This window comes from Aricia agestis, chromosome 18 (genome assembly GCF_905147365.1).
Source record: "Aricia agestis chromosome 18, ilAriAges1.1, whole genome shotgun sequence".
NCBI classification, from domain to species: Eukaryota; Metazoa; Arthropoda; class Insecta; order Lepidoptera; family Lycaenidae; genus Aricia; species Aricia agestis.
In genome coordinates this window covers 12,618,930-12,641,241 of record NC_056423.1, presented here as the reverse complement: position 1 = coordinate 12,641,241, position 22,312 = coordinate 12,618,930, and the positions used below count along the sequence as shown (strand labels likewise).

At 38.6% G+C, this 22,312-nt stretch overlaps 1 protein-coding gene across 1 annotated transcript in view; it reads left to right on the top strand.

Moving 5' to 3' along the window:
- LOC121736245 (dystrophin, isoforms A/C/F/G/H) overlaps positions 1 to 22,312 on the top strand; it is a 523,358-nt gene that overhangs the window by 131,575 nt on the left and 369,471 nt on the right. Inside the window, exon 42 of the mRNA XM_042127329.1 lies at positions 3,154 to 3,259. Within this exon, the coding sequence (XP_041983263.1) occupies positions 3,154 to 3,259 (106 nt within the window). The remainder of the gene's footprint in view (positions 1 to 3,153; positions 3,260 to 22,312) is intronic.

The following is a 22,312-nucleotide window of genomic DNA, read 5'->3' as shown; positions in this document are numbered from 1 at the left end:
ATGCCGGTAGTTGCTTTCCATCAGGTGACCCGTATGCTCGTTTGCAAGTCAAGTCCCATCTTTACCTTTCGGGGTACGGAACCCTAGATGACAATAAAATAAAAGTTTTCCAACAAGAGATGTTTTAAAATAATTGGTCCTTTGTCCTCCTTTGTTTTGGTTGATTGGGGAACAATCCGCCATGGGAGAGACACAAAATGCCAATTAAAATATTACGCTAAATGTTTTTAACCCCAAGGTACTATGGTAAAATGTTTTTTTACGATTTAGAGCGTTTGGTAATGGCTCACAATCTGTAACAGAAGTCTAGCTATTGCGGTTCTTGAGATACAGCCTGGACAGACAGACGGACAAACATATAGGATTCTTAGTAATAGGGTCTCGTTTTTACCCCTTGGGGACGGAACCCTAAAAATGAAGATAAAACTGCAGACAAATACTTTAAAGGGAGACTTCGAGTGTGGACTCCCCTGGGTCTAAAATATAAATGTCAAGGATTAAAAATGACCAATTTTGATTTCAAAGAAAATATTTGTTTTTTAAATCCATTAAAAAAAGAAAACAATTAATGGTGTTAAAAAGGCATTTTAATAAACTAGTCTTTAGTTTCATAATATTAGTAAAGATTTTCCAAGCAAAGCTCCCATGTACTTTTAACGGCTCCATACCATAGGGTAAAAACGGGACCCTATTACTAAGACATCGTCTGTCCGTGTCTCTGTCGCTATTTTTTTTATCGGCCTTTGACCCACCACACATTCCCACCGCTGTATCTCCTGTGTCGCCAGGATCGACAGCGGTATCCAACCACGAAAACTCTTCGATATGATCTCAGGGAGCCCGAGGGACATGCTAAAGCTGTCTTGGGACCCGCAACGAAATTAATCAAAAGAAAATACGAGGAGTAGGAAGAAATTCCAGCTTCCTTCCCCATACAAAGCGGGAGACAGCTCACAGCACAAAGTTGCAGTGACCGAAAGTCAAAGAACTGAAGGGGAAGCACCACGGGAATAAACTCTTTGTCGGTAGGCAATACCAGGCAATACCAGGCAATTAAGAATCGCGATAGCTAGACAACTGAATTTTTCACAAAAGTAATTACAAAATTAAATTAATATTTAAGTGAATTCCTGTATTAGTAAAACGCTATTTGACGGTACGGAACCTTTCGTGCTCTAGTCCGAATAACACTTGGCCGGTTTTTTACCTTTATGAATCTGTATAACAAATAAAAATATTTTCCGAGCAAACCTCCCAGCCCCCAGGTACATTTTCTTGTATTTACAAGACATAATAATTTGAGACCTCATTATAACGGCCGGGCGATCTATAAATATCGCTCCATCGATCCCACAGCTCGCTAGTTGATTAGGGTCGGGTTACACTGAGACACGACGCTGCGTTTTTTCACGACGATCGTTTTCATACTCATAATCACAAAAATATTTAAATAAAAAGTTTTGTTTCTGAGTAAATTCGAATCAAATATTTTCAGAAAGTCTATGTGACGACCTACCACCGGTTGGGGAACTAACCCGGCGAGAAGAACAACTAATCTATATTTTGTATTAGAAATCAGAATCAGAAATCCTTTTTAATATTTCCTGTTTTCTATAGTTAATGGAATCAGGCGTTACTTTGCGGAAATCCATAGTTTAAATTTAGTTTGTTATTATTTTTAGCAATATTCCGCGAAAACAAGTTCCACCTTTAAGTAAATGAGTGAGTGTACGCATAGGCATGCGTACAGCACCTCCCTCCTCCCACACTGCCTATGCGCATTTAACTTGCAAACACCACCACCACACAAGCAATAATGTTGGCAAATCCGTGCAAGGCCCCTCACCACCATGAAGGTTGAAAACCTCGACGCGCGTTTCGCCCCAACACCGGAGCATCCTCAGGATGTGGACTCTACGAACAACGTCCGTCAAGTGACTTGCTTATGTGGTGGTGGTGTTTGCAAGTTCTTGCATGCGAGTGTACGCATAGGTAGTGTGGGAGGAGGGAGGTGCTGTACGCATGCCTATGCGTACACTCACTCATTTACTTAAAGGTGGAAGTTGTTTTCGCCCAATATTGCTAAAAATAATAACAAACACATTTTTTTCCTGTTTTCTGAAAAAAAAAAAATTACTTCTTTACGCCAAAGTCAATCAATTTGGATAAAACTTGATTTGAAACACTTTAAGTGCAAGGAAAGTAGGATAGTTTTTATTTTAGACAAATTACAGTTCATAATATTTAGGCTTTGATATTAATTTAAACCAAAAATTTATACAAACTTATGTGCAGAATGCATTCACAAGATTTCTAACATGTACAACGTACATTTCATTCGAATTTCAGTTGATATGCAATAAAGTATTTTACTGCAGTTTTGTTGCGTAGCGTCACATCGCGTCCAAGTGTGAGCAGACCCCTATCGATGCTATCAGGAATAGTAGTGAAAAGTTATTAGGAATAGGAACGGAGGAAATGTCCCTATAGCTCGAGCTGTGAGTGGAGTCACTAATGATAGTAATTGATGATCTAATGATAGGTATAATTTATACGCCAGTATAATGATACTGTATTTTATACGCCAACTCTCGAACGACTGAATCGATTTGGCTGAAAATTAGAGGGTATCTTAGACCAGTAGGACAGAGGATACTTTTTACCAAAATCTTTTATCAAATTTGTCAGACGTTTGGGTTCTATAATTCGAAATAAAAGTTTCGGGTCCAACTAATATTATATCTATACTAGACGTTCCGCGCGGCTTCGCCCGCGTACATTAGATATTTCACAGACAAATTAGTCCACAAAAAATTTCCTATGATCCTTCACGTGGTCTACTTCTTCTCTGTGCCAAATAACAGAAAAATTGCTCCAGTAGTTCGTGAGATAAGCCCTTTCAAATAATTTCTCCCCGTTTTTTCCACATTTTCCTCTATTTCTTCGCTTATATTAGTCTTAGCGTGATAAATTTAGCGTATAGCATTTTTTGATAAATGGGCTATCTAACACTGAAATAATTTTTCAAATCGGACCAGTAGTTCTTGAGATTAGCGTGTTCAAACAAACAAACAAACTCTTCCGCTTTATAATATTAGTATACAGGTGACTGCTAGTGTATAATGATTATTGATGATGCTCTTCTTCCCCCAGGGTGTACTCCGAGAGTTGGAGCAGAAGAAACCCCAGCTGGACGAGTTGCTCCACACCGCTGAGAGCCTCAAGGGCACAGAAAACCGACAGCAGCTTCATGGCAAAGGTAGGTGTAGATGAGTAGACTGGAGTATAGTAGATTATACTAGACGAGAGTATACCATAACCTAAATAGAACAACCTACTAAGCATGCCCAATATAAGCCTAGTCTACGAAGAAATTGAAGAAAAATTATCATGCTAATATCATTGGTAGCAAAACAGTTCTTATTGTAAGGCAGAAAGGACGAAACGCCATCTTTTTGGCAAACAACATTTCTTTACTTTTCAAGCATGTATGATTTTTAATTGTGTGTTGTTAAATAATCAACATCTTAAAAAGACATAGACACTACAATTTGTTAAAAAAATAATGTAAACTGTTCTTGTAACAAAATTAAAAAAGCTAGGTTAAATACTAAACCGTTAGTAGGACCTAGACACATTTAGTGCTAAAATTGTTACAATACAGATAGAATATCAGGCTGTTGGTACAGCCTGTGTGTTTGTGTGTCCCAGGGGGTGGGTATCAGTTGATTTACGTCCATCGTTACACCTGAATGTCCGGGGGGTGTTTTTAGTCAAAATGTTTGGATAGTGATGCAAAAATACCAAATTGCATTCCATTATCTCCTGCTAGATGACGCCTGCAACTCCGTTGTGCAACAAAGCGTTTATCGCGTGGAACCGTACACTTTTTCGAGAGGAAAAGTATCCTATGTACCTTCCCGGAACTCAAAGTATCTCCATACCAAACAGCAAAATCGGTTAAGTTGCGACCATAAAGTTAATATACCTAGCGGAATAGAGCAACAATCTCGAGCTGTCAAAAGAAACCGAAATTGGTTTACATCTGTGTGTAAAAATATGTGTAAAAAAAATACGTATATACTTACACAAGCATGATTGAACATGATTTCTAATTTTGATGAGATTAAATTGTCAACGTGCGGCACATGCCGACTGGACGTCAAAAAAAAGAGTGCTGCTGTCATGTATCACACGTCTCTTTTTACCACGCAGTGTTACTGATAGTGACATCTCTCTTACTCAGGCTTTTGTTTCTCTATTCCGCTAGGTACGGTATATTAATTTTATGGTTGCGAGTTTGCGACTAACATTGAATTGACATAATCTGATTAAATGACGCAGGTTCGTCAACGGTCTATGAATCAATTTCAATCAATAACGTTGGAGGCTACGAAGCCTTGGATAGATACACATACCTAGAGACAATCATAACACCTCTATTTTCATCGGTGGTTAATTATAATAGAATCAAACCCTGTTTTACTTCAAAAATACTTTCACAAAGCAACAGGTTGAAATATATTTTTGCTTCCGGAATTCCTGCCATAACATTTTCTTGTGAACATGTTTAGATGGAGTGTACTTGAATATCTCGGGTTCTTGAAATTTCGTATTGTAACTGCAACTTGAAATCTCGTTAACTTGGAATTGTTTGAAGATAACCGTTTGCTTGTTTAGCAGTTAATTGTAGTCTAGTATTAATTGTGTTTGTGATAATGAGTTTTAAAGTAATCTATGCTATTTGAATTCCAAAATAATGATAATGTTTACACCTACAGCATATTAATTTTGTTTTTAATGTTTTTTGCTATTGGTATATATATGGTTCTAAGGGGACAGACAAGCGGACAGAAGAACAGATAGAAAAGTCTCAGTCAATTGGGTCCCGTTTTTATCCTTTGGGTACGGAACCCTAAAAAGGATATATTTAAAGTGTAGAAAAAAAAAGGTTTTTAGAGTTATGAAAATATTACATCAAACTAAAGTTTACACCCAATAAATACTCGTAGCCTATAACCTAAAATACCGCAATGATAGGCAATGTTATATTTTGTAATGGGTCCGTCTGTTACAAGTGTTGTAAATACGGTCGCGCCCCTGGCGGCCGGAGAGGGTGCAGTAGGGATGGGGGGTGGTAGTATCGATAAACTGTAGTATAAGGGTCAATTCAGACCGCAACATGACCCGTAGCTGCCGTGAGATGCATTTGTAATTTGACTGAATTGACAGACTTCAATTGCGTGTAACGTGAGATTAAAATCTGTCAATTCCATCATTATGTCATTTAGGAATGCATCTCACGGCATTCACGCGTCAATTTGCGGTCTGAATTGACCCTATTAAGGAGTCCGCAAAGTCCGCACGTCTATAACAATCTACACAGTTTAAGAAATTTAAAATCTATAAAAATAAAAATTAATTTCAATGTTGTTAGTCTCACTAAAAACGCGTGAACGGCTGAACCGATTTGGCAAATTTTAGTCCAAAAATGTTCGTAAAAGTCTATCTTTGAAACAAAACAAGCTCACGTTTGTGAATTGTGAAACCGAATTTTTTCCGAGATAACTTCTAAAATGATAACTGTAGACTTAAGTATGTTCCTACGCCGTATATTATATAATATATTATTATGGGTAAAACAGCATTTTAATTTTAAAATGAATGAACATAACAATACAGAGATTAAGAAAAAATTGTTAGTGTCAAATAAAAGCTAGTGAGCAAAGAATGTTACAAAATTGGCTTGTTCCAGTAAATAAAAGACTCGTACTTAGTGAAAACAGATAATATTGATGATAATAATTGTTACGATTTCACCGAAATGTTTACCCCGAAAAACATCAGAGAGATATCAATTACATTTCACCCTCAATCGTTTTGTTTGCACAAGGTTTCTTCTGATTTTGGCTAAGCTTTTTAATTTGTAAATATTAGGCGTAATGTTTTTCAGATTTAGGGCCTGTTTCACCACTTCCTGATAAGTGCTGGATAGGCTATCCACCACTTAACTTGACAGATAGAGTATGGAGAATCTGTCAAAAAAGTTGTGGATAGGCTTATTCGGCACTTTATCAGGAAGTGGTGAAACAGGCCCTTAGTATTAAAGTATATTTCACATAATTAAAAAGTGTGTCTGTCTGTTACTTATTCACGCCCAAACCGCTGAATCGATTTCCCTGATATTTGGTAAAAGTCTCTCCACAGGGATAAAAAGTATCCTATGTCTTTTACGTAGGATGTATTTTTATGTATCTCGGAAAAATGAACGGTTCCCGCGTGATAAACTAATTTTGACGCAACGGAGTTGCGGGCGTCATCTAGTATTCAAATAATCTGAAACAGATCCTAACAATGCCTCTTTCATATCAATATCGACATTCGACAACCACTATCGACATAATTTGTCGACATTTGCTCATAAACTATCGATACCTCTCTTTTTCATCCCTATTACAGTAGTGTCAATATGAACAGCGGACTGTGGTGACTGTCGACCATACTGTATCACATACTCACCACACCTCCTTATTCTCATACACAAAAGGTTGAAAATCGAACTACTCCTTTTATATCTACGAGGCGATTCATTTTGAACTCTATCATTTAAGAAATAAGGGTGATATTGCTGTAATTGTGATAGCCTATTGAATACTTTATTTTGATATATCGGTGTACTTTTCTCATTTAATAGATTTTCTTGGAGTTTTCGCTGTCTGTCTGTTTGTCCGTGATATTGTATCGATTTGGCGGGGCCGAGGCGATTTAGAATGTTTACTGAGAATGCCAATACGTGCAACAAATAGTTAAATAGAGAAAGAAAGGTTCTGGCATTCAGATATTAACGATTACTTAACTTTAATAAAGAGTTTGGTTTGACAGAAAATGTGTAGTATAATGTCAAAATATTCATAAATTTGAAGTTAAATAATCGTTAAATGCCTCTATATTCTACAGTAAAAGTATGTATTTCGATAAAAAACTATCCGACGTCCTTTTCGAGACTCAAAGTATCTTCAGGCAGTACTCCGGGAGTGCAACCGTTTTTATCTTAATTTAAAAATCAAAATAAAAAAATACATATTTTGTATCTGGGGGCACGGAAGTGCCCCCGCCAAGATGAGCCTCTACTTATACTAGTATACTTACTAATATTATAAAGCTGAAGAGTTTGTTTGTTTGAACTCGCTAATCTCTGGAACTACTGGTCCTATTTGAAAAATTATTTCAGTGTTAGATAGCCCATTTATAGAGGAAGGCTATAAGCTATATTTTATCATGCTAAGACTAATAGGAGCGAAGAAATAGAGGAAAATGTGGTGAAAACGACGGAAACGTCTAGTCTTAAATAACTGTCGAATTTAGGCAACGGATAACAAGCATAAAAATTGTAGAAATTATATCTACAAATGTTAATGAAAAACCATGTTATGTATGTATGTATGTATCTCCTGAACCCCATCAAGAACCATCTTTGTCTGTCGCATCCCCCGGGAACCCTAACACTTTCCGGATTGGAATACATTAGTTACCCCTCAGTTTAGGGGAGACTTAAACCAACTTCAGTCACTTTTTAGTAACGAGTTCGTTATAATCGTATCTGCGTTAATTATTATTTTTAGAATATTATTTTATTGCATGTTTGAGAATATTATTTATAAAAATATTTTAATCTGGTTAGGAAATAGGTAATCTTCTCAATGAGGTCTATTACTTCAATTAACCTAAGATAGGAAAAATAATTTAAATCTATAACATTTTTGTCCAAGTTAATTCTGGTAATTTAATATCATAGCTTAATATTCTTCGTAAAAAAATAATTATGCTTTACACAAGGAACAGTAAGAAAAAATCCAATGTTTATAAGAATTATATAGACATAATTTGTTATACTCTCATTTTATTGCCAAAAATTGTCACTTAAAATACTTACATGGAAAAATTTAAAACGGTACATCGGAAATTTCTTGTAAATTACGCCAAATAATGAAAAGCCATAAGAATTAAAACGGAATATCAATAATGTTGAATATCAAAAACACGGTAAAATTTTTAAAAAGAACTAATTAAACCCTTAAATAATGTAAATTTAAAAAAAAATCCTCAAAAAATTGCACCGGAACATCGGAAATTTCCCGTAAATTACGCGGAACACCAGAAACCCGTAAACGGAACCCGTAACCCGGGTTTACGGCGACGCGGCGTGATCGTTACGCGCGCGGCAGTCGGGTTCCGCCCGCCGAACAGAGTGCCCTACCCACATATCAATTTTAGCGTAATTTATCGTGTTTTTGCTGGATATTTAGCGGTTTTTTAAGCGTGCGGCTCTATTGTGTGTTTACGGTAAATTTGTGTAACAACCCAAGTGTTTTTCTTGTGTTTTAAAGTGTTTTTCGACAAAATTGTGTTGTGTTTCGGAGTTGGGGCGGTAGCGAGCCCCATGTTGGAGTTTTCGGTGTTATCGACGAATCCTTAGCTGCCATTTTCGTGAAAAAATAGCTGGTACATGCATATTTAAAGGTATTTTAGCATTTTCGAGCCGGCTTTACTGGGGTGCTTTTTCCGGGACCTCGCCGTCTGTCTCTTTCTAAACATGAGAGAGCTGCTAAGAAAACGCTTTAATTGACGTGAAAACAACTAGAAATTACATGATAATTCATTAGTTATGTTTAAGTATATTCAACAAGTTCGAAAATGATCAAAAATAAGTCGAAAAATGATCAACTGTAGCTGATTTTCGACTGACGTCTCAAAAAGTAAGGTAACGCAAGAAATACGATTTTCATCGGAAAAATAAGAGATAGTATTTGTTATCTTAACATTTTTTTCTAGACAACCAAGCTGTAAATTAGAAAAAACAAAAAACTACTGAAAAGCAGGATCTCATAAGCCTCGGATTAAGATCATTTTCAGTAATAATAATAAATACTGTTTGAGGTTTAAATCCAAAATACAGTATTAGATTTCAAAAGTAGTTATTAAATCTACACAAATATAAAATGCATGTCTCGGTTACTACTTGACGCTAAACCACTGAACCATTTTTGATTAAATTCAGCTTAGCTCTACTTTCAACCCTGCAAAACCTTCAAGAAGAGAGCGTATTCCTTCTTGAAAGGGAGGCAACGCACCTGCAGCTCTTTTGATGTTGCGAGTGTCCATGGGCGACGATAGTTGCTTTACATCAGGTGACCCGTTTGCTCGTTTGCCCCCTTATTTCATAAAAAAAGACATTTTCTGCGCCCAAAAAAATGTGCGGTTTCCGCGCTAAAAATGAATTTAGCTGCCACGAAGTTAACATCGTTCAGTGTTAAGTGACTGGGGGGTGAGCCAAAATCTTTTCGTTTTCGCTTCGTTATAGAATCGCCGATCAAAATGTATGGAATTGACATAAGCGTTCGTAAATATGACGTTGACGTTCGACTCGTCTAATGTCAATTCCATACATTTTGATCGGCGATTCTATAACGAAAAGGTTTCGGCTAAATGGCCAGGTGTATTTTAGTGTTAGTGAAAATCGATACTAATTACAGTCCAAGCTTCATAGTACCAAAGTAAAATTATACTGGTTAAGGTTATTTATTTAATTGTTGTTGTATTAGAATTTTGTATTGAGCTAGAGAGGGGCCGTCCATTAATCACGTAATATTTTTATCATTTTAACTCCATGCGAGTAGCAGGAGATCGGACATCTTGGCGTTCATTGAGAGAGCCGAGAGGCCTATGTCCAGCAGTGGACGAATATAGTGGGATTTAATATTGATGAACCCCACTTGGTAATATCTAGGTAGATAACAATAAATCTAAACGTTGTTTTGCTATATACGTTATTTCACATCACAGATGTTTGCCGACTTTCAAACTTACCCTATAAACACTCATCAAAATCGGACCAGCCGTTTCGAAAGAGTTCGGCAACACAGCGACTTGAGAATCTTATATCGAAAAAGATAACACTAAAAATCTAGAATGTAAAAATAACTGATTCAATATTAATTGGCCTAAGCGAGGAACCGCTTTGAATCCTAGGTTTCTAAAAAGCCCTAGGGTTCTACTTAAGCCCTAGAGTTCTATATGCTCTAATCCGAGGCACAGTCGTGTCATAACGATTATTTAATTAGGTGTCGCTCAACAGGTGCTGCAGACGCTCGTTTGTCTAGACTAGCCTGGTATTTATAGGTGTTAGGTCTAGGCCAGTTAATTTCGCGCTGATATTTTCTAGACTAGGTTTAGGTTATGATTTAGTGTTTAAAGTTTGTTGCATATTTTGGTGCTATGCACGTACTATGTGTATGTATTATATGTGCGAACGTGTTATAATCTATGCTAAAATATAGTAATATAATATATATTGTTAGTTTGTTTATCACGCTCAAATTGCTGAACAGATAAATGTTGGTATGAATAATGAATATATACTATAGGAATCCTGGAAAAGGACTTAGGATAGTTTTTTAATTCGTCGAACCAAAAATATTTAGAAAATCTAGTTTTAGTATTAAAAAATTCTTTATTTGTGTTTCACTAAGCTCCGATAGGATTTGACCGATGTCGATAAAGCACACATATAAAAAAATATAAGATTAATAGTACTCGTATTATTATAGAGCACGGTATAAATGTTAATAGACTACAGGCCCATGTCGAAAATGGATGGGTCATATGAACCACCTGGTGACGTATACAGGACGATATTAGAGCATAAAATAATAAGATTCAGCACTATGCCGTCACTTGTAAGCTGTCCAACTGGTGCAACAGTGCTGGTGAGAATGCAAAAGTGCAGGTGGAGTGAGTGCATTTTGGTACATTTTTGAACGGCATTTTTACCATCGATAGATACACGAGAAATAATAAAAAAGCGCGCAGTGCCGTACAAAAAAAGTGCGCCAAAAAGTCGGTATTTAGGCTTGATTTTCTGAAAATTTCCAGGGTAAGTATATCACGGAAAAGCTCTCGTATGAGGCTTTTCTGTCAAATATACGCCCATCAATTTTTTGGTATTTTAACGATGGTACTCAATGCACATTGTACAATTTGTACATTGTTGTAGGGAGAGTAAAACACAGAATATCATTATATCACTCAACACCACCACTCGGGCTCGTAGCTGACAGAAAAAGTGGTCGTCAGACCGAAGTCTCCACCACTACCACTCTCCCCACTACCTACCCAAGTAGGCGGGGCATATCTTTATTTATCAATACACTACACACATCATTGTCTAGTTTGAAATTGAAATGAGAAGATTATTAATTGATTATATTTTAACCTGAGTATATAAAATTTATACTCATACTAATATCCGTTAGCTTCTCTATGTTCTATTAAATGTTCTTAAAGCCACATATCTAGTCTAGATAGTAGATAAGGCAGCCTAATTCCAAATCGATAGAAGACGCAACAAAATACCTGCCCGCCTGGACCTGATCCAACTCAGAGATGGGATATCGATGTTTCGTATCGATATTTCGATATTCTGGCCGGGCTATACGAGTACTATGAGATGAATCTTAATGTTATAAAGATAAATTCATAAATTATAAAAAAGGACTAATTAAAAGCTATTCTAAGATAAAACCTGAATTTTGCGGTTAGTGAGCTGATGATGCTAAGAATACTTTAGAATCATTATAGAAAACAAAAAAAAAAAGATAAAATTCGGCCCACCCGTTTGAACTTTGAATGCTACGCGATGCCACGAACTGCCATACACACAGGCACGTTAAGCTTATATCCTCTTTTTGGGGGGTTTTATTATTTTTTTTTAAATAAGGGGGCAAACGAGCAAACGGGTCACCTGATGGAAAGCAACTTCCGTCGCCCATGGACACTCGCAGCATCAGAAGAGCTGCAGCTGCGTTGCCGGCCTTTTAAGAGGGAATAGGGTAATAGGGGAGGGTAGGGATGGGAAGGGAATAGGGGAGGGTAAGGAAGGGAATAGGGTAGGGGATTGGGCCTCCGGTAAACTCACTCACTCGGGGAAACATAACGCTAGCGCTGTTTCACGCCGGTTTTCTGTGAGAACGTGGTATTTCTCCGGTCGAGCCGGCCCATTCGTGCCGAAGCATGGCTCTCCCACGTATAAAATGTATTGTAACTGTAGTATATAAGAATAAATAAAGATGACCGCTTAGGTAGTTGGGGTGAGAGTGGTCGCTCGACTTCGGTCTGATGATCACTTCTACACCAGCCGTCACCAGAGTACTAGTGTTCAGTTATACGTTATTTCTGTGTTTAATTCACTGGCCCAGACATTGTACATACTGTACAGTAACTATTCAAATGATATGACTTGGGAACATCCCGATGACCTTGTAAGACCTTCTAACATACAGTTTGTTAGTGTAAACACCGTTATCCTTGGAACCATCAAATGAGCCCGTCAAAATGAACATCTTTTTCTATGAGAAAAAATGCTGGGAACTCAAAAATCCGTCTTCATACCCATACAAATTGCCGATCCGGGCATCCGTAGGTGGTTTCAAGGATAACGGTGTTTACAACTTGTAAACATAAAATTCTCGTGTCACAGTGGTTGTGCGCGAACCTCCAAAACGGCTCAACCGATGTACATTCGTTAGGCCTGAAAATAGGTTTATATCTACTTTTTATATTGACACTAGTCAAAGATGGAATCTCAGTGTCAATCGCTTTTAACTAATATCGATAAATTATTAATTATTGTCGACAATAAGCACGACCCTAGCGGCGTGCGGTCAGATTTCACGGCTATCGATCACATAAGTTAATTACGCCAACACTAAACGTAATTAATTTGTGGCTGAGCCCCGCTCGCAGCACACGGAAACCGTACATTTTGTTAACAATAACTGCCCCATCCATATCACGTTACGTTATGGAAAACGTACATTTGTTGTACTGTACCAGAGAAGACAGAATTATAGAGTATACCGACTTTAGAAGTTAGAACTGATGTTGAAATTTTTAAGTTTGACGTATTATGACAAAAGTCGTCGCGTTGTTACCTACAAATTTAGTTGTTGTTTATATTTTGGCACATGCAAAGAAAACTGTCAGAATTCAATTTCAAAATCTTCATTTTAAAAATAAATTATATCAGCCATCGCGCCAGCCCTTAACTTATCCTGGCGAAACCCGAAAGAGGGGACAGGTATTAATACACGTCCGTCTCTTAGCAGTCGAAGTACTGGTAGTTATGTCTATTGTGACTGTACTCGGCGAAACGTGGCGGTAGCGGTCATTGACTCCCTGTCAAAAACTTGTCATTTTCTATACAAAGCCACGATTGACAACATCTGACACTTCATTATCAATCGCGGTTTATATAGAAAATGACAAGTTTCTGACAGGGAGTCAATGACCGCTACCGCCATGTTTCGCCGAGTACAGTATAGTACATTTGTTTTCTAGTGAAAACTGAAAACCCTGTTACACCAATTAGTATTTGATGTTCATTCTCACAACCTGTAACCTCGTTGGACTGATTGTGCCATGATTGCGAATCTATATTGCATGATGCTTATCGCAAAAAATTGAGTCACGGGCAATCACAGATGATTATACTACTATGTTCGTTATCGCGGTATAGTACAGAGAGCGTATAAGGCAAATCTATGTCTTACCATAGAGTAATAAACCTGGTCTGACTCTATTATAAGTTTAGGTGAGCCAAATGTACAAACTCTTCCGAAGGAATCGGGTTAAACTTACCTCACTAACAATAGATTAAAATAAAAAAAATTAACAAAAAAAAATCGGCCAAGTGCGAGTCGGACTCGCGCACTAAGGGTTCCGTACCGTTATAGAGCAAAGATAGGCCAAAAATTGTGTTTTTTTTTTTATGGGAGCCCCTTTTAAATTTTAATATTATTATTAATTATTGAAAAACAGAAATAATTTAAAGATCTTTGTAAAAATATATTAAGTGCCTACCTGTTGTCAGTATTGATATCGAGCAAAAAAGGCCAAAAAATCACGTTTGTTGCAAGGGAGCCCTCCCCAAATATAGTGTATTTTATTTTATTTATAGTATATTTTGTTATAGCGACAACAGATATAAATAATTTGTAAAAAAATCAAAAGCGGTCTAGCTATAGCGGTTCTTGAGATACAACCTGGAGACAGACAGACGGACAGACGGCCAGACGGACAGACGGACAGACGGCCAGACGGCCAGACGGACCCGGACAGACGGACAGACATCGAAGTCTTAGTAATAAGGTCCCGTTTTTGCCTTTTGGGTACGGAACCCTAAAAACGAAAAAAATATATTCGTAGATCCTGTACGGCTTGTAATTGTTGGCAAGTGGATGGTACCCGTGGGATGCACTGTTGAGACGTGACAATAAGACAAATTGTTTATCCATACATATAAAACACGTGCGTTTGTTTGTTTGTGCACGAATTCTTTGAGTCTTGACGTACAACGCTATATTTTAAGACGTACAAACATTTTTTACCGAACTTTTGAACTCTAAATAGAGTAATGATAAATAAAGATTTAAAAACTCTTAAAAATGAAGCCCAAATTTTCCAGAAGTGCGCGAGCTGATGATGACGAACTATGACCAGGAGCACTCTCGATCATATCGGCTTTTAAAAACAAAAAGCTAGATCAAAATCGGTCCAACCGCGGTCTGGGCGTGGTGAGAGTACACACTTTAGTCTAGAGTCTAGACTGTGTACAAAATTTCATTACAAATAATTTACAATCGGTTTAGTAGTTTCGGCGTGAAAGGGAGACAGGCAGACAGCTGACAGACAGACAGAGATACATTCGCATTTATAATATTAGTATGGAAGTATGGAAAGAATACGTTTGGCCTTTGGGATCGAAATCGGAAAACTCTAATATCATTTTTTTTTTAATGAAATGAGCAAACGGGTCACCTGATGTAAAGCAACTACCGTCGCCCATGGACACTCGCAGCATCAGAAGAGCTGCAGGTGCGTTATCGGCGTTATAAGAGGGAATAGGGTAATAGGGGAGGGTAGGGAAGGGAATAGGGGAGGTTAGGAAAGGAAATAGGAGGTGGTAGGGAAGGGAATAGGATAGGGGATTGGGCCTCCGGTAGACTCGCTCACTCGGCGAAACACAGCGCAAGCGCTCTTTCACGCCGGTTTTCTGTGAGCCCGTGGTATTTCTCCAGTCGAGCCGGCCCATTCGTGCCGAAGCATGGCTCTCCCACGTCAGCATTGAGGTATAAGTACTATGTTATACGTAGTATAATATATCAATGTCATACAGGCTCCTATCTTATATCTTATCTTATATATTTAAACGAGCAATTCTTGTATATATATATATAAATTTGGAATCTCGGAATCGGCTCCAACGATTTTCATGAAATTTAGTATATAGGGGGTTTCGGGGGCGATAAATCGATCTAGCTAGGAATCATTTTTATAAAATGTTATTTTATTCGTGTTTATTGAATACCGAGCAAAGCTCGGTCATACAGCTAGTAGCACATAATATGACATAGCCCATAAGCGACTACAGGAGATAGGCTATTATAGACTGCATTATTCAGTGTAGATAGGTTTCGATAATAACGTATTTAAATCCCGGAACTGGGAAATTGGCGCTCCGTGCGGACCGATTTAAATATTACTTACCGCCATGAGGTGAAATCCCATTTATAATGCATGTATAGAAATAAAATCTATTAGTATTTTATAAGTATATTTTATCGATCTACAAAGTGCAACAACACTAAGTGTTAATACTTTAGGGAGTGTATGCGTCCCCTATATGTATAGAGTTCGTTGTGAAAGTAGCAGCGCTGAAAGAGGAACTTTTTTAAGCCCTTGTATGGAAGAAATCATGACGCTGGGTCGCTTGCCTATACAGAATACAGATCACAAAAAAAATGTTCAGCGCTGCTATTTTCACAGTGAATAAAATCTCCCACACCGGTTTCGGTGACGGTGGCCAGTTCCATTGAAAACTAGGCCAGCTACGCAGGAGTAATTTTATAGTGCCAAAGTGTGTGCGCAGTACACAAGAGCACTCTCTATTCCTTTATTCTCATAACCCAATGGGGCGTAAGACCGACCGACTGGCGAGAGATCAGGCGCAAGACCGACTTATTACATGCCCATCCGACGCATGGCCATCAGCCTGTATTGTCCTAACCAAACTTGGAAATAACATGTTTCCAACGCGGGATTCAAACCCACGACCTCCGGAGTTGAGAGCCGCGTTCTAACCACTAGACCACGGAGGCTAGCTGTTATTATAGTCAGCCTGTCAACATAGTACCTACGTCATTATATTATGTTTATTTCGTATATAAAATATATATATATATATATATATATATATATATATATATATATATATATATATATATATATATATATATATATATATATATATATATATATATATATCTGTGAGATCCGAAGCGGGTCGGCACTCGGCACTCGACCTGTTTAATGCCAACCTCGATTCTTGATTATACAGACATTTCAGACACCGTACATACTTATCCATTATACATAAGTATTATGTAAACAAACTCAAAAACAAAGTACATACTTTTTAGGGTTCCGTACCCGAAGGGTAAAAACGGGACCCTATTACTATAAGACTTCGATGTCTGTCCGTCTGTCCGTCTGTCCGTCTGTCCGTCTGTCCGTCTGTCCGTCTGTCCATCTGTCTGTCTCCAGGCTGTAACTCAAGAACCTGAACGGTAATAGCTAGAGAGTTACAATTTTCACAAGTATAGACGAGGCGAGCTCATTACCAATATTATTATAGTATGCATTATCGATTGATCATGAGCAATCATCGCAATCATGGCCACCATGATTGTGAAGTAAAGAATGCAATTGCACAGTCCGCGTTGTTAGCAATCGTAGACGAAAATGCATCTACACGTTTCTAATCGCTCGTATTAATCTATTCTGGGCCAACGTATCAGACAAAAACAATACACAGTGTAAAAACTATTTAGCATTGGGTTCAATGCAGCTATACGATGTACCATTAAACGGAGTCGCGTGAGAACAGATCTGCGATAATAGAGGCGCTGTAGGTGCGGCGGTTACTGCACAGGGGTTGGGTACGGATAGTAAAAAAAAACGGGAATAAAATTAAGTACTTAAAATAAAAAAAAGTTAATTTTATGTAAACTGTCGCCAAAAATTGTCGCCAGGACCGACGGCGGTATCCAACCAAGTAATCCTCTGAAAAAACTAAATGTTATCTTAAAAAACCTAGCTTTTTCTCAAAAAATTGTAGATGCAACCGTGATTATATTTCAAAGTACGTATTTATATAATGTAACAATAATAATTTTAGTAATATTTGTAATTTTTTTTAATTTAAGTACATTATTTTGTGTTATTTAGTTATTCGTTATTTTACAGCTTTAATTATATAATCTTATATCTTTAAACGAGCAATTCTCTTATGTTATATATATTTGGAATCTCCGTATCGGCTCCAACGATTTTCATGAAATTTAGTATATAGGGGGTTTCGGGGGCGACAAAACGAGATAGCTAGGAATCATTTTTAGAAAATGTCATTTTATTCGAGTTTTATCGAATACCAAAATATTCAATATGTCAAATAGCAAGAAATTCTAGTTCAACATTTCATAGAGATTTAAAGCTTTTAGCTTCGGTCAAGAAGTCATTTATTCGGACTATACCTAACACGCTAAATATTTTTCTTTTTCTGGTGTCGCTACTCGACAGGGGTTATAAATAACCTCGTGATTAGATTGTCGCGACATGCAATTGAAGTCTGTCAATTCAATACAAATTTAGAAATGTGATCTACGCGTCGTTTTGCAACTGAATTGACCTTTAATCGTACACTACCCAAACGCTACATAATATTTACTTAAATAAACTTTTTCTGCTATCGCTACTCGACTGGGGTGAGCGGTTATAACCTCGTGATTAGATTGTCTCGCCGTAACGCGCACTGGTTGCCGGTTCAATCCCGGTAATGACCAGTGCTATTGTTGGACAAGTGCTCCTCCACGTAACTGACTTACAAAAAAGGAGGTTGTATGTTCAGATGTGGATTTTTTTTTCTGACCAATTCAGCTGCTGGTCAGTTTTTTAAACCTTCGCATAGTATAATATGTTCATAATGCTGCGGCCGCTTCGTGCTTGAGACGATACCATTGGACGATCTGCGAGTATCGTGAATCGTCCAATGGCATCGTCACGTCATAACAAATCGCACGAAAAAAAATTAGTTTTATATTATTTTTAGCAATATTCCGCGAAATAAACCTCAACCTTTAAGTAAATGTACCACCACACAAGCAATAATGTTGGCAAGTCCGTGCCAGGCCCTGTGGCAGTGTTGGAGAGCGTTAGGCAAAACTGTAAAATATAACAAATAAACTCACATTTTACAAACTATAATACAGTTACAACAGCTACGCGTCACAATAAAATGAACTTGCTACATTTTACATCTTTTTTCAGTCGGTCAAAACATCGTAAAACGCAGTCAAAGGAATACGGACACTAAATCATGAGCACGAAGGTCGAATATCAAACTCAAACGATATAGTTTTACGACCATGTCCGAATTTCCAAAACATTATGTTTCCGGTATTACATTGATGTTGAATAAAAAATAGATATATCTACGAATAATAAAAACTAAGGAAACGTAACTCCCATACTTAAACCGTTTTGAATTTGGTTCCCTTTCGCACACTAAATTTAAAATAATCGCGCGACTAAAAGTCGTAGTGTGCGTCAGCTCTTAGGGCCTTTGCTCACTGCGACTTTTAGTAGCGATGCAGTCGCGCGACTATGAAGCGCACGACTACATCACTACTAACGCGCGTTAGTCGCATTTGCAACTACATACAAAACATACAGCTAGCGACTGCATCGCGACTGTATCGATACAAATATGCGACAGTATCGCTACGGCATCGCTACAAAATCGCAATGGACGCACGGCCTTAGAATCCATAAGGGGTTTTCCGATAAGAACTTGACAACTTTTTTCAAAATAAAATGAAAGCTATTTGATATACTTATTAAAAAAAATTATTAACAAATATCGGGAATTATGTCACTTCACTATTCAAGCTGTTTTTATATCTAATGTTTTTGCCAGCGTTGTATATTTACTAACAACATTATGGATTCAAATACTAGATATCAGTTTATACTTTATATAAATTATAAATTAAGAAATAAATTATCGACATCGAAAAAGATAAGTATTGCACATCACTATTTGTTGTGAGTATACATTTTTCGATTTATGATGCTGGCGCTAGAGGCACGACAATTGATTTTAAGCTCGGCGGTTAAAGGGTTAAGTTAGTTTTAGTGGGTCTTGTTGCAGCAAGATCCGATAAAGTTATGATGCGATTATTGAAACACCTAAAAAGTAAACTTGCAACGGTAGTTGATTGATTGACCTTTGGACATCACGCGGTCTGATGCTACTTTCTGATACCAGCTCTCTTTTACAACAGCGCTACATACTTTTCCTGAGCCTCTTGTCGTTTCTTGCGTTCCTCGAGCACATACTGGTGATCACCACCCACCCACACCTCATGAATGCTCCCCCATACGACATATAGAAATGAAATAAGCACAATATTTTTTAGAAAAAAATTTATTATTCATAAAAAAACCATTCCATCATCAATTGTTGGCAATGATCATGTCCAAGCAGTCCGAGTGTATGCTGCCGTCGTTGTTGAGCAACTTGAGTTTAACAGCAAATTCATTGACAGTGGTGCCGACATAGTCCACGACTACCGTAAATTCGGCATAACCCAGACCGGAGTTTATCCAATTATTTATGATGGTCTCCACCACTTTGTAAGGTCCTCGGTTCGTAGCTCGTGTTTGTGAGACAAAATTGAAAAGATCGCGCGTACCGCCATTGACGAACGCCACTATGTGTCCCGTGTCTCTGCCAATTGTGTCACCGTCGTACATGTTGGCCGTGTTGATAGCCGCCTCCACGGGTACGTCTTCGGACGTTCTCGGTGGCAGTCCTTGAGGTCTGTGAAGAGTCGCCTCCACCACTAGCGGCAGATAGACCATATCGCCGTTCGAGTTCGTCTCGTTGCGAGTCGCAACGAACGTGTACGGCGATCCGGCTGGAAACTGGACGATTCTCTCCACGGGATATGCACCCGTATTGGATTGCTGTAGCACGCGTACCATACGTGCTGCAGTTTCACCAGGATAACCATCGCGCACGCGACTCCTGCACACCGTCGAGATACACGTAGCCGAGAAGATTCTATCGTAAGGAGCGCGTGATGATCTGCGCGAGTTGCCGTTGTCACTTGCAGAGAAAATATTCTGGCACGATTGTACGCTCACCGTGGCGGGGCGTGCGCACTTCTCGTAAGACTGATCGGGCGCATGACACTTACTCGAGGCGTATATGGTGCCCCAGCAATCGTCAATACACAAATCGCCGTAGATGGTTCGGCCCCATTTATGATGTGTAGGCGAATAGACAGCTGGATTGCAATAGTCCCAGTCGTAATACGATGTGGTGTAGCACCAATTGTAATCTTTACCTCCAAACTTGCCGCAGTTGCTGAGACACTGAAAATTAGTACCACCTGGAGTGAACACGGTATTGAACGTTGGCAAGCCGGCACTGTAATCCGCATAACAATCCGCCTCGTTCAGGTGTTGGTCGATGTAGCATTTCCTCGATGAGTTACACGTGCTCAGACATGGCGATAAGTCTTTCACGGTTGCGGACACAACTGTGTAAGCAATCGAACAAAACGCTGGCTTTAGCAATGCTAACACGGTAAACGTGATTCGGAGCAACATGTTTACTGAACGGCTGTCGCGTAAGATATGTAATTATATAATATATTATTTTAACGAATACACACTGGGCTGATAACCTCCGGAGTCCCAAATCTAATCTTGTGTAAATGCGAATTTAGACCTTATTGAATGTGAGACGTTTCTTCGGTGGCAACTCCTCGCTTGCGTATCGGAGCCAAATAACGTTATGAGCCACAAAGCGAATGATAATAATTATATATATATATATATAAAATGATAATTATTGTCATAGATATGTCACTATATTATTGATTAGGATTTTAAGTTATATTTTAATATGTCTTTTTTGAATAAGTGTAGATTACTATGGAATATGTCAAAATCTGAACAAATACTATTGTAAATAAATAAATAAATAAAATTTATTTTCAGACAAAGAAGCCCATATTATAAATAATTTTTGATAATAAAATAATTATGAACTAAACAAATAATCACAATGCAGCTCATCAGCTCATCTTGCTACCCTGTTTTTTTTTTTTTTTTTTTTTTTACGCCAAGAAATGCATTTACGCATTCCGCGGGGTATGGGAGATCCTGACGCGGATATGTGGGACTCACTCGAAAGCCCTACCCACTAAAACTTGGCGGTGCGCCCTCTCTCCGACGACGGAGCCACGGGTACGACACCGCGACCGCAACTCCACCAGCGGTCGTCTGCCTGGTGGTCGGCAGACCTCTCTTCGGAGGGGCGACTACTCGCCCCCCAGGCTGAACAGAGGCCCCAGTGCGGGCTTGTCTAGGCCATTCCTCTCCTTTTGTCGCGATGCGCGGGAGCACGTTGCGCATCACGACTCTCGCGGGGGCTCGGTGCAATGGGTGACGGCTTCCCCTTGCCGTCACCCTGAGCTCCCCATCTATGGCGGGAGGTTGTCGCCGTTGTGGGCGCGACGTCTCCGCCTGGGCCGTCTTCTAGAGTCGAGCGCCTCCCTTTCTCTCGTGCACTCGGCAGCCTCTTCCTTGGCAGTCATCACCTCCTCTGCGAAGTGTTCGACCGCCCTCCACTCCTCCTCACCGCACAGCATCGAGCGGATCAGCCGATCAAGGGCGCTGTTGTTGGACAAGTGCTCCTCCACGTAACTGACTTACAAAAAAGGAGGTTGTATGTTCAGCTGTGGATTTTTTTTTCTGACCAATTCAGCTGCTGGTCAGTTTTTTAAACCTTCGCATAGTATAATATGTTCATAATGCTGCGGCCGCTTCGTGCTTGAGACGATACCATTGGACGATCTGCGTGTATTGTGAATCGTCCAATGGCATCGTCACGTCATAACAGATCGCACGAAAAAAAATTAGTTTTATATTATTTTTAGCAATATTCCGCGAAATAAACCTCAACCTTTAAGTAAATGTACCACCACACAAGCAATAATGTTGGCAAGTCCGTGCCAGGCCCTGTGGCAGTGTGGGAGAGGAGGGAGGTGCTGTACGCATGCGTATGCGTACACTCACTCATTTACTTAAAGGTGGAAGTTGTTTTCGCGGAATATTGCTAAAAATA